The sequence below is a fragment of the Chelonia mydas genome, chromosome 14, assembly GCF_015237465.2.
Source record: "Chelonia mydas isolate rCheMyd1 chromosome 14, rCheMyd1.pri.v2, whole genome shotgun sequence".
Taxonomy (NCBI): Eukaryota; Metazoa; Chordata; order Testudines; family Cheloniidae; genus Chelonia; species Chelonia mydas.
In genome coordinates, this window is record NC_051254.2 from 7447245 (window position 1) to 7462510 (window position 15266).

The 15266-nt window shown below is 37.9% G+C and overlaps 1 protein-coding gene across 3 annotated transcripts in view; it reads left to right on the forward strand.

The window, feature by feature from the left end:
- The window catches only part of PRKCA (protein kinase C alpha), a 315613-nt gene that overhangs the window by 126563 nt on the left and 173784 nt on the right, over positions 1-15266 (forward strand). For all 3 annotated transcript variants that reach the window (XM_037914357.2, XM_037914354.2, XM_037914355.2), the window contains one exon: positions 5601-5683. In XM_037914357.2, coding sequence (XP_037770285.1) covers positions 5601-5683 — 83 coding nt within the window. Of the gene's footprint in view, positions 1-5600; positions 5684-15266 lie in introns of those variants that run through there.

Here is a 15266-nt window from a genome sequence, read left to right on the forward strand (position 1 = left end):
CATTACATCCTTTGTGACTGAATGGATTGCATTTGTCTGGTTTGCCCTCAGAGCGTACAGAGATCACTGACTGCTAGAAAACCTTTTTTCTCAGTACTCATTTATCCTTTTTTGGACCTTTTTATTTCACTTCTCTGAATTGAATAAAATTATAGCTCTGTGTACGTGCACTGATGTAGGTATGGTAATGTGGAACTTCCATTAGTGGTGGTATAGATCAGCTATAAAAACAGAGCTGGCAAACTCTTAAAGAACATTAGTCCTCAAGTGATTCAGTTTTGCTAACTGCATATTAAAATTAATGTTTGCAATGTTGTTGTAGCCATGTTGGTCCCAGGATATGAGCGCGACAATGTGGATGAGATAATATCTTTTGTTGGACCAACTTCGTTTGGTGGAAGAGACAGACAAGGTTTCGAGCTGCACGGAGACTTGGTCAACAAACTGCCAAATTCATCATTGGTGTTACTCTTTGTATTTTACTTTATCTGATCACATTGAATTTTGCTTAAATTTTGATGATGATTATGATATGTGTTGAGGCGCTGCACTTGATTGCTGATGAACCTGAAAGGATTTTGTAGGAATATGGTAACAGACCTTATTGAACACTTGGCTGCAAATAGCCAAGTGGGCCTAGAAAACGTAGTTCTCTGTATCAAATTACTTCAGTAAATTTTACTAATCTGCTGTATGCATGTTGACAACTTTTGAATGCATGAAGAAAGCAATTTACTGTTTATTCATGTGTGTCTTACAGTATAAAAGCCATCACAGATAAATTGTTGTGAAATTGCTATTTCAAAGACATAACATACTTCAAGACTATAAAATTACAATGAGGACTGATTGTCAACTATATTATTCTCATTACTGGTGTTGACAGTTTATGCATCATCCAACCTAAAGAATATAATTAAGCGTGTAATATCTCTTTGTGTGTTATACAGTATTTATAACTTCTATGTCTAACATTTATGGGTTTTTCAGATAACTACAGAGATCTTTTAGATTTCTCCTCCTGTCAGAGACTGATAGAGATTTACAACTGTAACTCAGCTTCATGACATTTCTTTCCTCAGAATTGATTGATAAGTGGCACTGGCCACTTCAAATAGTGCACCTTTGTGGGGTAGGACTTAGGGGGAACAAAGGCTATGCTCCCTGTTGGATAATTCCCGTCGCCTGTAAAAGGCACCAAAATTTACTGTTGTGAGCAAAGAAAGGCTCTGCCAGGAGGAAATAAATCCTTTTCCTGCTTCAAATACTCGTCTCCTTAAACCCATGAGTATTTACTAGGAGGCCCCATACATAGTTGTTGGCAGTGGCAAATTTTCAGGGGAAGTGTGGGGAATGTCTGAAGTGGAGCCAACAATGGACAAGTTTATGTCCCGTAAATAGACATGCCACCTGGCTACATGATGCATTTCAGTTTTGAAAAAGCTCTTCATTGCGGTATAACGTGACAAATCCTGACCCAGTTTGCCAGTCAACAGTTATGGGACTTTTAGTCCAAGTGTGCATTTAAAGAGTCAAATTTGCTTGAAACTTCTGAAAAATGACCATTAGGTTTAACAAAAGTTAACCACAGCAATGTAACAGTCATTTTAAAATATTAAAAATGATGCTCCTAACATAATTTTAAATAAGCAAAAACTTCGTATAGTTGTAAACAGAGTACCAGTCTTCACAGGGTAATGTCTATATTTCTGTATGCCCCAAAGTCCAGATTTTGAAACAAGTTACTTGGCTTGATAGTGTCCACTTACATAATAGGGAAGATTTCAGAGTAACAGCCGTGTTAGGCCGTATGCACAAAAAGAAAAGGAGTACTTGTGGCACCCTTAGAGACTACCAATTTATTTGAGCATAAGCTTTCGTGAGCTACAGCTCACTTCATCGGATGCATTCAGTGGAAAATACAGTGGGGAGATTTTATATACGTAGAGAACATGAAACAATGGGTGTTACCATACACACCAAGTAACGAGAGTGATCACTTAAGGTGAGCTATTACCAGCAGGATCGCGGGGCGGGGGTGGGGGAACCTTTTGTAGTGACAGTCAAGGTGGGCCATTTCCAGCAGTTGGCAAGAACGTCTGAGGAACAGTGGAGGGTTGAGGGGGGGGAATAAACATGAGGGAATAGTTTTACTTTGTGTAATGACCCATCCACTCCCAGTCTCTATTCAAGCCCAAGTTAATTGTATCCAGTTTGCAAATTAATTCCAATTCAGCAGTCTCTCGTTGGAGTCTGTTTTTGAAGTCTTTTTGTTCTAATATTGCGACTTTTTAGGTCTGTAATCGAGTGACCAGAGAGATTGAAGTGTTCTCCGACTGGTTTTTGAAAGTTATAATTTCTTGACGTCCTGATTTGTGTCCATTTATTCTTTTACGTAGAGACTGTCCAGTTTGACCAATATACATGGCAGAGGGGCACTGCTGGCACATGATGGCATATATCACATTGGTAGATGTGCAGGTGAACGAGCCTCTGATAGTGTGGCTGATGTGATTAGGGCCTATGATGGTGTCCCCTGAATAGATATGTGGACACAGTTGGCAACGGGCTTTGTTTCAAAGATAGGTTCCTGGGTTAGTGGTTCTGTTGTGTGGTGTGTGGTTGCTGGTGAGTATTTGCTTCAGGTTGTGGGGCTGTCTGTAAGCAAGGACTGGCCTGTCTCCCAAGATCTGTGAGAGTGATGGGTCGTCCTTCAGGATAGGTTGTAGATCCTTGATGATGCGTTGGAGAGGTTTTAGTTGGGGGCTGAAGGTGATTGGCTACTGATGTTCTGTTATTTTCTTTGTTGGGCCTGTCCTGTAGTAGGTAACTTCTGGATACTCTTCTGGCTCTGTCAATCTGTTTCTTCACTTCACCAGGTGGGTATCGTAGTTGTAAGAATGCTTGATAGAGATCTTGTAGGTGTTTGTCTCTGTCTGAGGGGTTGGAGCAAATGCGGTTGTATCGTAGAGCTTTGCTGTAGACAATGGATCGTGTGGTGTGGTCTGGATTAAAGCTGGAGGCATGTAGGTAGGAATAGCGGTCAGTAGGTTTCCGGTATAGGGTGGTGTTTATGTGACCATTGCTTATTAGCACCATAGTGTCCAGGATGTGGATTTCTTGTGTGGACTGGTCCAGGTTGAGGTTGATGGTGGGATGGAAATTGTTGAAATCATGGTGGAAATCCTCAAGGGCTTCTTTTCCATGGGTCCAGATGATGATGATGTCATCATTGTAGCGCAAGTAGAGTAGGGCATTAGGGGACGAGAGCTGATGGAAGCGTTGTTTCTAAGTCAGCCATAAAAATGTTGGCATACTGTGGGGCCATGCGGGTATCCATAGCAGTGCCGCTGATTTGAAGGTATACGTTGTCCCCAAATGTGAAATAGTTAATGGTGAGGACAAAGTCACAAAGTTCAGCCACCAGGTTTGCCGTGACATTATCGGGGATACTGTTCCTGATGGGTTGTAGTCCATCTTTGTGTGGAATGTTGGTGTAGAGGGCTTCTACATCCATAGTGGCCAGGATGGTGTTTTCAGGAAGATCACTGATGGATTGTAGTTTCCTCAGGAAGTCAGTGGTGTCTTGAAGATAGCTGGGAGTGCTGGTAGCGTAGGGCCTGAGGAGGGAGCTTACATAGCCAGACAACCCTGCTGTCAGGGTGCCAATGCCTGAGATGATGGGGCGTCCAGGATTTCCAGGTTTATGGATCTTGGGTAGCAGATAGAATACCCAAGGTCGGGGTTCCAGGGGTGTGTCTGTGCGGATTTGTTCTTGTGCTTTTTCAGGGAGTTTCTTGAGCAAATGGTGTAGTTTCTTTTGGTAACCCTCAGTGGGATCAGAGGGTAATGGGTTGTAGAAAGTGGTGTTGGAGAGCTGCCTAGCAGCCTCTTGTTCATATTCCGACCTATTCATGATGACGACAGCACCTCCTTTGTCAGCCTTTTTGATTATGATGTCAGAGTTGTTTCTGAGGCTGTGGATGGCCTTGTGTTCTGCGCGGCTGAGGTTATGGGGCAAGTGATGTTGCTTTTCCGCAATTTCAGCCCGTGCACGTCGGCGGAAGCACTCTGTGTAGAAGTCCAGTCTGTTGTTTCGACCTTCAGGAGGAGTCCACCCAGAATCCTTCTTTTTATAGTCTTGGTAGGAAGGTCTCTGTGGGTTAGTGTGTTGTTCAGAGGTGTGTTGGAAATATTCCTTGAGTCAGAGACGTTGAAAATAGGATTCTAGGTCACCACAGATCTGTATCGTGTTTGTGGGGGTGAAGGGGGAGAAGGAGAGGCCCCGAGATAGGACATATTCTTCTGATGGGCTAAGAGTATAGTTGGATAGATTAACAATATTGCTGGGTGGGTTAAGGGAACCACTGTTGTGGCCCCTTGTGGCATGTAGTAGTTTAGATAGTTTAGTTTCCTTTTTCTTTTGTAGAGAAGCAAAGTGTGTGTTGTAAATGGCTTGTCTAGTTTTTGTAATAATTCATAGGTAAAATGGTATGGACTGTGTTATGCACTGTCACTGTTGCTCCTTCTGGCCTTTTAAATTTGTGAATTCTTTCCATTCACTCTTCTTCCCACTTGCCCTGTCCTCACTCATGTATTTATAGGAAAATTATTTATAGAGGTAATGACATCTCTGCATTTGTTTTAGGGTTTCCTCTAGCTGTAACAAGATAGAGCATTTTTTAGGTAGAGTTGTCTGAAGTTTTTTTTTTATGGCTTAAGTGTTACAAATGAGCTCTGTAGTTTCTTCCTGAATTATTAAGTGGTTTAATCTAATCAAGAACTTTCAGCCTGACATAGAATAAAATACAGTGTAATCTATAAATGATGATTTAGAGGAGTTTCCTTACAAGTTGTGCTGTCTAAAATGGTTCTAGCAGGATTTATGCAATGCCGTAATGCTTAAATCAAAGTTACCAGAGAGAATACACTGACTGATGTAATATAACTAGTGTTTGCAAGGTATATACACAAGAGAACATCTTTTTCATAAGACCTGGATGAACAAAAGTAATATCCTTGTAATTTTGTATTCACCTAAGGTGCAGAACATAAGAACATTAACATGTGATGGTATAACTCCCTCAGGAAATATTGTCCTAACCAAGAGGCATGGTTTTCTTGTTTAAAAGGTGTAAGCTATAGAGTGAAAAATATAAAGATTTGAGGAGAGGCCTACTGAAAAGTCCAAGTGTTCCATAAAATAAAATGGCAACACTGGAAGACCTGCTGGTCCAATATGACATTGTGTTATGGCGGGAGAAGTGTCTTTCAAATTTGTAACCAAAATAAATCCCTGACTGCAACACTGGAAAAAATATTACGTCTACAAGTCATTTTTGTAGCAGAGCAAACAGTGACTTTCATATACTTTGCAGTATTTCAAAAATAGACAAAATGTAATACCAGCATTAAAAAGGTACACGCACATGTAAACATCACAGAGAATTGTCACTTTTTAATCCAAAGTATCCTAACTTTCTGAAGTTCCCTCCTCCATACACTGATTTCAGTTAAACTCAATTTGTTTCAACAGTAAAGATTTAGTAAATGTGTGCCACTCTAACCGTTGTTTCCCTTTTTTTTTTTTTTTAAACTAGTTTGCTGCTTTGTGGTTCACAAGAGGTGCCATGAATTTGTTACCTTTTCTTGTCCCGGTGCAGACAAAGGGCCTGACACTGATGTAAGTACCTTAGAATGTGATGTATTTTGATACGTTCTTTTTTAAAAAAACTGTGTTTCTCCTAACAGTAATGCCTCACTGCAGAGATCATCAAAATTGCACTTTATCATAGTGTTTTAAGTTATTGGGAATAGAACAATATATTGAAATGAATATAAAGATGTATAGACTCGAAATATCCATTTTAGTAAGAAAAGCTGAGGTAAATATTGACCACATCATAAAACAGAGGGCAGTATTTCCTCAAACAAACTAGAATGGTGAGCTAGCTGGCCTATGGCGGGGCCAGGGTGTGGGGAGGAGAAGGCATGAATCCAAGCTCAGGTGCTCCTGACACTCGAGCTAGTAATGCAGAAGGGAAACATTTACTCTGTGCTCCTAACACAATAACACAATAACTCTGTATTGCAGGACTGTTATTTTGCAGTTGGCCATCTCACTCAAGCTATATAGATAACTCAAACTAACTCTGCAGTGAAGACATAACTGTTGCAAACCTCAGTTGTTGCAGACCTCAGTGATGTCAGCTAAACAGTAACTGTAGTGATTTGTCACATGGCTCATGGTTAGGTGAAAATGTTCACTGTTTTTCTCATGGGAAGTGCGCGTGCACAAAATATGATTGTTGTCATCCTATGCAACTTCGCGTTGCAGAATAAAAGAGGGAAATGTCTTTTCGTAGTTTGTGATTCGTTATTAAAGAATGCAATCAACATAATATTAATCAAAAATAAATTTCACTCTGAGTTAAATATAAAAAGACAGTGTAAGGAAGTAATTTCACCTTATCAATTAGCAGTAATGAAAGGTGCAATTACAATTAAATATATTTGTGTATTTATATATTTTCTCTTAATTCTGAAATGGATGTGTTGTCATCAATTGCAAATGAATAAAACTATAGATTTGTATCATCCCTTCTTTGGAAGGATGCAAATTTTGAAAGTCCCATACCCTTGTGATACTCTTCTAAGTTTTATTGGTGAACAACTGAATAGGATGTCTTTCAAATGGCACTCTCAAATTAATGGGGTCTGAAATTTGGGATCAGTTAGAACATGCTCCCTCTTTTTCATTTAAAGATTTTTTTCTGGCCTGTGGTATTTATTTCAAAACATATTTTTCTAGCAACAAGATATAAACAAATCTGTAATAAGTTTGCAGGAAAGATGAAGATGCCACATAAGAGGATGAGAAGTATGCATTTTAGCTCATGCATCAGCAGTTAATAGTGATTAAAATTGTCACAGTAAATGATTAGAGCAATATTGGACTTGAGATGAACCAACTGTTTGCTCAATCTTTCAGAAGATGTTAACTGGATGGCTGAATCCATACTTGTGGGAAATAATCTGCCTAACTAGAAACAAAATTGAAATCTGGTCATTTTTACCAGCCTCATGAGCCAATTTCTGTGTGTTGAACAGTGAAGCCATTTGAAACTATTAAAAATTAAAACATTTGAAAAAAATTAAGCATACTTTTGTGTAGAAGCCAGGTTTATAACTCAGTATGCAATGGGGCAAAAAGTAATTTCATTGTTATTTTCTTAATTAGTAGAAACTTTAAAGGATCTTAATGCGACCCCTTTTCATAAACCACTTGATCACAAACTATTCTGTATTTCAAGGTGCTGTGTACATTTCATACTGCACATTTTACATTTGTATCTACATACATATTTATAAACACCAGATAATTATTTAATAGTATATAATACAGTCAAATATATTTTATGTTTTAGCCGCTGGTCCTGTGCTTTAAGCTGCATAACTGAAACATACTGCAAGAAGAGGGATCTTGCTGCGTATCTAGAGCAACACTGTCTGTAGTGTTAACACTAAGACCCCTGCTAGAAGTTCCATATTGGTGGTCCCCTGTCCCTGCATGGAACCACATAACTTAGTGGGGCTCCATATAGTTACAGGAGTCTGCCCTTGCAGAGCACATTACAATTTTGAAGATAGGTTAGTCATCTTGTATTTTATCCCTCCTTGCATTTTCCCTGTGTATTTAAAGTAGAACTGTGCTAATTTACAATTATTTAAAAACCAACATCTTCCTCATCCCATTTCTCAGAAAGGATTCAGTCACTGAGAGCTGTGTTAAGGTTTTATATTACTAGGATAGGGTGGTGTATGGTGTTTTGTTTTTTTTTGTTAACAATATATGCTGTAGCAATTATCAGTACATTAATTTTAATTACTGTGTCTCTGCTTCATAAATGAAAATCACTGAAATAAATTAGCAAAGTGCATTTTTAAAGTATTATATTTGCTTTTTAGTTTGATCCCTTGCAAAATACTCTCATCTGCTGTGGTCTGGTAGTCATTAGTGAACTGAAAAGATTCTGCTTCATTTTTAAGAGCTTTATCAATAGTTTTATGTATGCATAGCATTTCTGGTGAGAAACCTTTGGCTTTTTATAATTGGCCTGCAGTTCATTACAAGTTGCATGTAAAATGAGAACTTTATTGCTCCCTCCTGAAATAGTAAACTGATGTTGCTTGTTCGCATAGAAACCTTCAGGATTATCAATTCTGTTATACAGTGAAGTAATTTAACATCTGTTTATGGGAACAATACATTCCGAAGTTTCCTTTGTCTGAAACACCCTGTTTTGTTCCTTATACCCCATTCACGCTCTAGATTACAGAGCATTATCTCTTGCAGATGACACATACCAGTAAACTATACTCGTGTCACTGGATTTTAATGAGCTACTCATACACATTTTTAATGTGGTATATACTCGATAATGGACGGACAAAAAGTTTTATATGGAGGATTATAAACTGTACGTTGGTTATAAACTCTGAACGCTTGGGTTGTTTTTAAGAATTTACATGTGAAATTAATAGCTTTTGTGAAAAGAATGTGTCTTTAAAGGCGTCTCTTGTTTTGGGAAGTGAAATAAGTTTCAGGTGGTAAGGGCTGTTACCATGGTTCGACTCTGAGTCCTCTGATTTGTATAACTTTTAGTATAATTTATGCTGGAGATAAGCAGTCGCTTTGTCCAAAAGCAGTGAAATAGCACACACTTGCACAGTGGAATTATTAGTTTTGTGCAAATGCAAAACGTAAGTCTGTACAAACAATCTAGCTCTCTCTTAATGATAGGTCTATGAGGACACAATTCACACTAGAATCTAAGGTGTCTCAAAAGAAATCAAGTATTCTAAATATATATACATATTTAAATATTTGTAGTTTGTTTGTTTGTAAAGAGGAACTGCATGTGATCTGGTGATTAGAGCATGGTCCAAGTTATGAGATGAGTTACAAATACGTAGGTTAAGCTTATGTTTTACATACTTTTGCCACAGACCAGCTAGTCTTGTGTGTCAGAGACTCATAAAAGTTCAGGTCTCCTCTGCTTTCCATTTTAAGGAATCATGGCTGCATGCATGTTTGCCAGCTGAAAGTTCTTGGTTACATCTGTGACGTGGAACTCAGATGCTCAGGACTACTGTGTTTTATATTGTACTGAAAACTGGATGGGTAGTGGACATGCAGCACTGTGCCAACTTGCATCCATATGACTGGACAAGTTCAAATTGCAATAGTGCAATTCTTTAGTATACATGAAGCTTCACACTGACCCAAATACTGTGGCTAAATTCATCTTCCTGGGATTAAAAATAATCTTCTCCTATTGCTCTGACTTCCTTCCCTTCATCTCTTTATATGTGTGCCCTGGCTCCGCCTTTCCCCCCCTCATTCAGTTCCAACATCTCGCCATGCCATTTAAAGCACTCCACTCTTCTGTTTCTTCTTATGCCCTTCCCAGTGCCTGGGGGGTAGTCTTACTCCTAACCACTCCCTTTCTTTTCATCCTCCATTCTTGGCACATCATCTCTTTCCCATGTGAAACAGCCTCTTAATCAGTGGTGTCCCGAATGTTCCTTTCTTCAGATTACTACCAGCCATGGACCTGAATGGCAGCACACATAAGTATTGCAGAACAAATTTAACTCTGTCTTCTGCTACTTTACTTAAAATGTGTCCAGAGCTGATATTACCTGACATTTTAATAGGCAAAACTTTTTCTTCACTGCTGCAAATTGGCTCTTCACCCACACCATGAAGTATAGACACCACCTCACTGGACTCAAAACAAGATAGGCAGCACCAGCAGCTGCTTATGTTGTGTTTTCCTTTAGCCTATACGTTTTTTGGGGCAGAGGCATTGGCTCCATTGAATTCAGTGTCAAAACTCCCATTGGTTTCAACAGGGTAGGATTTCATCGACAGTGTTGTTACTGGTACTCTAAATACCATGTGTGACTACAAATAATAAGTAGTTATTTTAGGTTTTAGATTCTTTTAAAAACTGAAAGGAATAAAAGAGTTAAAAGTATGATTACATTAGTGCTCACCTATGAGAATAAGAGGCTAGTAAAGAACATGGGACATTTAAAATCAACATCAGAGGCAGTGAGCTGTTAGGCTTGGTAACGTGGAGCAAGGTCCTTTGTACTGGTGGTGAATTAGTTTATATACCTGGGCTATAAATCTGTCTTTGATACTTTAAGTGTGTATTCTTCAATGCACACTCCTGCCTTTTCTTTCTGCAGTGCAGCATTGCAAATGAAAGTGTGAGGCCATTTAATTGGATGAAGCCTCTCTTGATTGTTATAGAGTCCATTATCTGGAAAGTTGTTAATCATTTTTAATATTGCATGTTACATTTCCTATCCGGATTTTGGAGACCGTGTTTCAATACTTCATTTGGGTTATCAAATGATTAGTTTCAATGTTGACATACAGGCAATAACACACCATGCTTTGGGGATTAAATGTAAGAATAATACAGAAAATAAATGTTTAATAATCTTTTCTACAACAACAGGTAATAGTAAATGAAGAGGCTTATATAGACTGTTACACTTCAATTTACTAAAATGTTTGGTAGGTTTTATAATGTTTACATTTTAGTATTTTATTCTGTTATGTTATTACTACCTAGTTAGTACAATTCACATACCCTGGAATGTAGAATACTATTTCCATGCCCTAGTATTTCCCATGTACCATATGATGATCTTTGTGAAAAAGATATTAATTATAAAAATGCTTTAGTATTTATTTAATTGTCTGATATATTTGTTATCATTTCATTCAGGTGTCTAGTTAACTTGCATTTGAGATTCTCTAAGTTTTTGAGATGAAAATAGTCTTTCAATTATCAGTAATACTTAAATACTCCCCAGGAAAGTAATTATAGTGCCATTTCTGAAAGTGTGTGTGTGCTTTGTCTGTTTCCAGACCAAGTTTTATACACAATGCATGATCTCTTTGTCTCTTTTTTTCAAGAAAGTGATTTTTATCTAGCAAGAGAGATTACAGTGCCTCCAAGAATACTTTGTTTCCATCATTAAATACATTTCCTAGAAGATAGAGAAGGCAGAAATTATGGAGCAGTGGCATTAACAGCATTTGCAAGAAAATAAGCAGATCAAATGAAACTACTTTGGCAGTGTTTCATTACATCGACCTATTAATTAAATGTATGAGTCCACTCTTTTTGTTATGTTTATTTTAAAAAAATATATTGGGGAAGGAGGAAGAATTAGATTTCCACTTCAGACATAAAGAAGCAGATGATGCCCTTTTTGCCTTGAATATCACTTTCCTATGAAAATCCAACTAAGTGTAATTTCAAGCTCAACATCTATTATGGCCAATATCAGAGACATTAGAAAACAAGCTACACGCTTTGCATCTGTGATTTGAACAAAGGTCACAGCACTGCCAGTAAGGTCCTAATGGATATGTGGCTTAGCTCTCAAAGGCCTTCCCTTGGTTTTACTGTCATAGATCGTGAAGTCAGTGTTGTACCAGCAGTGTGAGATGACAAATTCACATGTAGCACATTTTGCATTCTGTCTATATCTGTTGATGCATGATTTCTTTCAACAATTAAACAATTCCTGGCAGAGACACTCAAAATATGTACCCATTTTAATCACTCTAAAGGGCTATTGCATTGATGGAGAACAGCAGGATTAAAAAATAACCCCCAACTAGCCATGCTACAGTTAAAAAGAGGACTACAAGCTTGAGGAAATTTCACCCTTTTTTACATTCTAGAAAGACTGGTAAAGAGCAGGAAGTCATATAATCTGTATCCGGAGGCATTTACAGCGAAAAAGGGGAAAAAGTTGTCTCCCTCTTGGACAGAAGGGATGTATTGAATAATTATACTAGTAAAGTTAGAAATGTTTGCAGAGAGCCCTGCTTGTATTAGTAACAATAATCTGGTGTCACTGCAATAATGCCCCTCATCTACGGTTTGAGAAATACACTGAAATCTGAAAATGATACATCATTTTCTGTAGAGTGGTTGGGATTTATTTATATGCCAGGTTTGATAATGACAAGAGAATTTCCAGTGTTAAGAGGCCCTCCCATTGCTTCACTGTGCAGAATGTAGGGAACAAAGCTCAAAATCACACAGCATTTGTCTGCTGCTTAGGTTTTTTGTTACAAATTCAAACCTCAGGTACCTCAGAAGGTCACTGAAGTTTTGCAAACCTTTTGGATGAAACTGTAGGCCACTTTTGTATCTTTTCTTTGAAATCAGACTAAACTTACAGTTCCATAGGGCATCAGAGAGAGAGAGAGAGAGAGAGAGAGAACGAGATGGCTGTTTCAACTGAGTTTGACTTAGAGATGTTTAATGCTTTTGATTCCTGAACTCAAAGCTCAACTCTGAGACTTGAACCCCACACACAGTTGAACTGTAGAAAATGTTCACCGAGATCCTGTGAAGTGAAACTACCAAGTTACACAAAGCTCTGTTTGTTTCAGCTTAAGTATCTTAATGTGACCAAATCAGAATAATATTGAAGGCTTGTTTGCTACTCTTGATAGTCTGGAAAGGTAGAAAGAGATGTTCATGGAAGATGCTCTGTCACTAAGTGCAATCACAGATTTTTGATAGGGATGGGAATGATCAAGAGAGTTGTGCACCCATTCATCTTTCACCACTATCATCAACATCTCCTCCTCCTAAATTTGTCCTTCGAGGAGAGATCTGTAGCATAATATTGGCACACAAACCTTGCAGGAAAGGCAAAGTGCGGTGTTTTCTTTCTTGTGCACGTTAAAAACCTGGTTAAAATACTAGCAGTGTGCCCTCAAGTACATGTTTCTGAAATTTTAAGTTTGACCTTCCTTGGCTTATAACTGCTCTTAAGTATTTAAGTTCCACTTTTTCCACTGTTTGTTGAGAGAGCATTTTCAGTGTCGCTGTGGATCGTTATCAGCCAGCAAGTTAGAATGCAACATTGACTTCATAAAAAAAAAGGTAATCACAGAGGCAATTCATAACAAATTATACTCCTTCTTAAAAAGTTCCTGACACTTGCAGTTCGTGATGAGTGAAGTATAAACATCAATTCAGTATAGGAGCTATATACATGCTATTACTTAGAGCGAATATATGCTACTATTAGCCTGCCTATTCACTAAAATACATTTAAAACATCCAGGAAGTAGCCACCCAGGTTTCCTTATAGATGCAGAGTGAGCCTTCAACAGGATTGGCTGGTAGGAATATCTTTTTGCCACTTTGTTATGAGAAGCTTGATATAGGTCCAGCACATTATTGTGATATTGAAAAATCCAGAACGAAGGGTTTCTTATCCCGTATCTGTCAGTTTCATGTAGGATGTGGTACTTCTTACTTTACTCTTCTTGCAAGAAAACAAAACACAAACAAAGAACCTCACAACCCATAAAGTGCAGAACTGGCTAAAAAGCTAAGTGTTTTAGGAGCCTAAACCCCATTTTCAAAAATCACATAGGTATTTAGGACCCTCATTTTCATTGGAAAATCAGAATTTAAGATCCTAAGGCTCTAAATCCCTTTTGCAAATTAGAGGTTCTCCCTATCTCTTTGGTGATTTAGTTCTCATTCCCTGTGTTATACATTTAAATGGGCACCACATATCTATTTAATCAAAGTTCAAAAAGCTTTTTAGCATGTTTACATGGGGTTAAAAAAGTGAGATTTAGATGGATAATGGTGTGGTTGAGTTTGATTTTTAGGCTTCTAGCCTAACAGTACACATAGCCGATTTATTCTTAAGAAGGTTACTGCATGGGTTACTAAAATAGACCATGAAAAAACATACTGGATTTGAACTAGAGGAGGATTTCATAAAGCTATTTATAAGATGAGATAGCCAGATCTTTCTTCCTGTTGCCTGCCAGGATTGTGTGACTCCAACTATCTATAATTTAATTTCAGTCCTTTTTTCATGGAGAAATAGTAATTGGGATAATCCCAGATTTAAAAATGATGTTATAAGAGGTATGGCCTGGTAGGGTGAAACAAAGCATCTTCTGTATAATCTTTAAAACTAATAGAAATCATTTATCTACTTCCATAGGTGCTGATTCCCACAAAAACACTGGATAGGCTCCATTGTAGCTTACTTCATGGCACAGTACACACACATACGAATGTTCAGATTCCCTTTGCGACAAATACCATGCCAAAGGCAATCATTCCCCACCATTCATAAGGACTCAGTTCAGTCAAGTGATGAGTCCTGTAGCAATGATCATGATCTGAACAGATCAGTTCCTGTGATAGCCAGTTATCAAAGTGTCGTATTAGACACGGAGCTAGCATGGCTTCCAGATCACGGTCAGAAGTTTTTCTTAACTATTCTAGTATGGATTTAAAGTAAGTTTTTGTGCTGTTTTTCAGAAAATTAAATTTTATGTCGGCTTTTCCCTGGTTTCTAACATTTAGGAGTTTGGGTGTTTTTTTTTTTTAACTCAAACATTCTTTCACTCAAACCACTCATATGTTCTGGGAACCTTAACTTCACCTTAAAAGTGTTTCCTGTGAGAATTCCCTTATGTTTAAAAATATGGTCCTGATGTTTTGCTCCTGGCCTGTTTCTGAAAAAACCTAAGTCATCACCAGGGGGCAATATCTGTTTCAGAAGTAGACCTTGGGAGGGCCAATGCGCCTTTAATCTGCAGCTTCAGAACCAAGGTCCACAGCCCTACCTACCATCCTGTGGAATGGGGAAGTCCTGATGCTTCAGGCTTGTGATAGTCCATAAGAAGAAGTTCCTCTCCTGAAGACTCATGCAAAATTGGATTTATTCCTTTTTAAAAATGCAGTATGGGTACTATTAATTTCTGAGGCAGCTATTTAATTTTTGTGAAACCCATTTTAATTCATCTGCAAATTGTGAAGTGCCAGAAGAAATGATTTTGTTATATGGTATTTTCTGGTTTGTTTGTAGTTAATAGTTAAATCTCTAACACCAATTTACTTATTTTGGTATGTGGTTAGTAAAAGAGTCTGTTTCAACATTTATCTACTTGAGAGAATACACAGTGATGTAAGGTAAATAGAGTAGTATAAAGAGACCACAAATTTAATAATCTCTTATTTCATTAGTGGAGGCAGGATATGAAGTGGCTTATGCTTCATTAGCTTTGCTGTGTATTTTGCTTGAATTTGTTGAAGTATTCAGTGTAATTTGTCACGATTACTTCTATGTTGTTATCTTGTTACTTACCTGTGCATGCTATTTAACCTTGAAATAAAAGA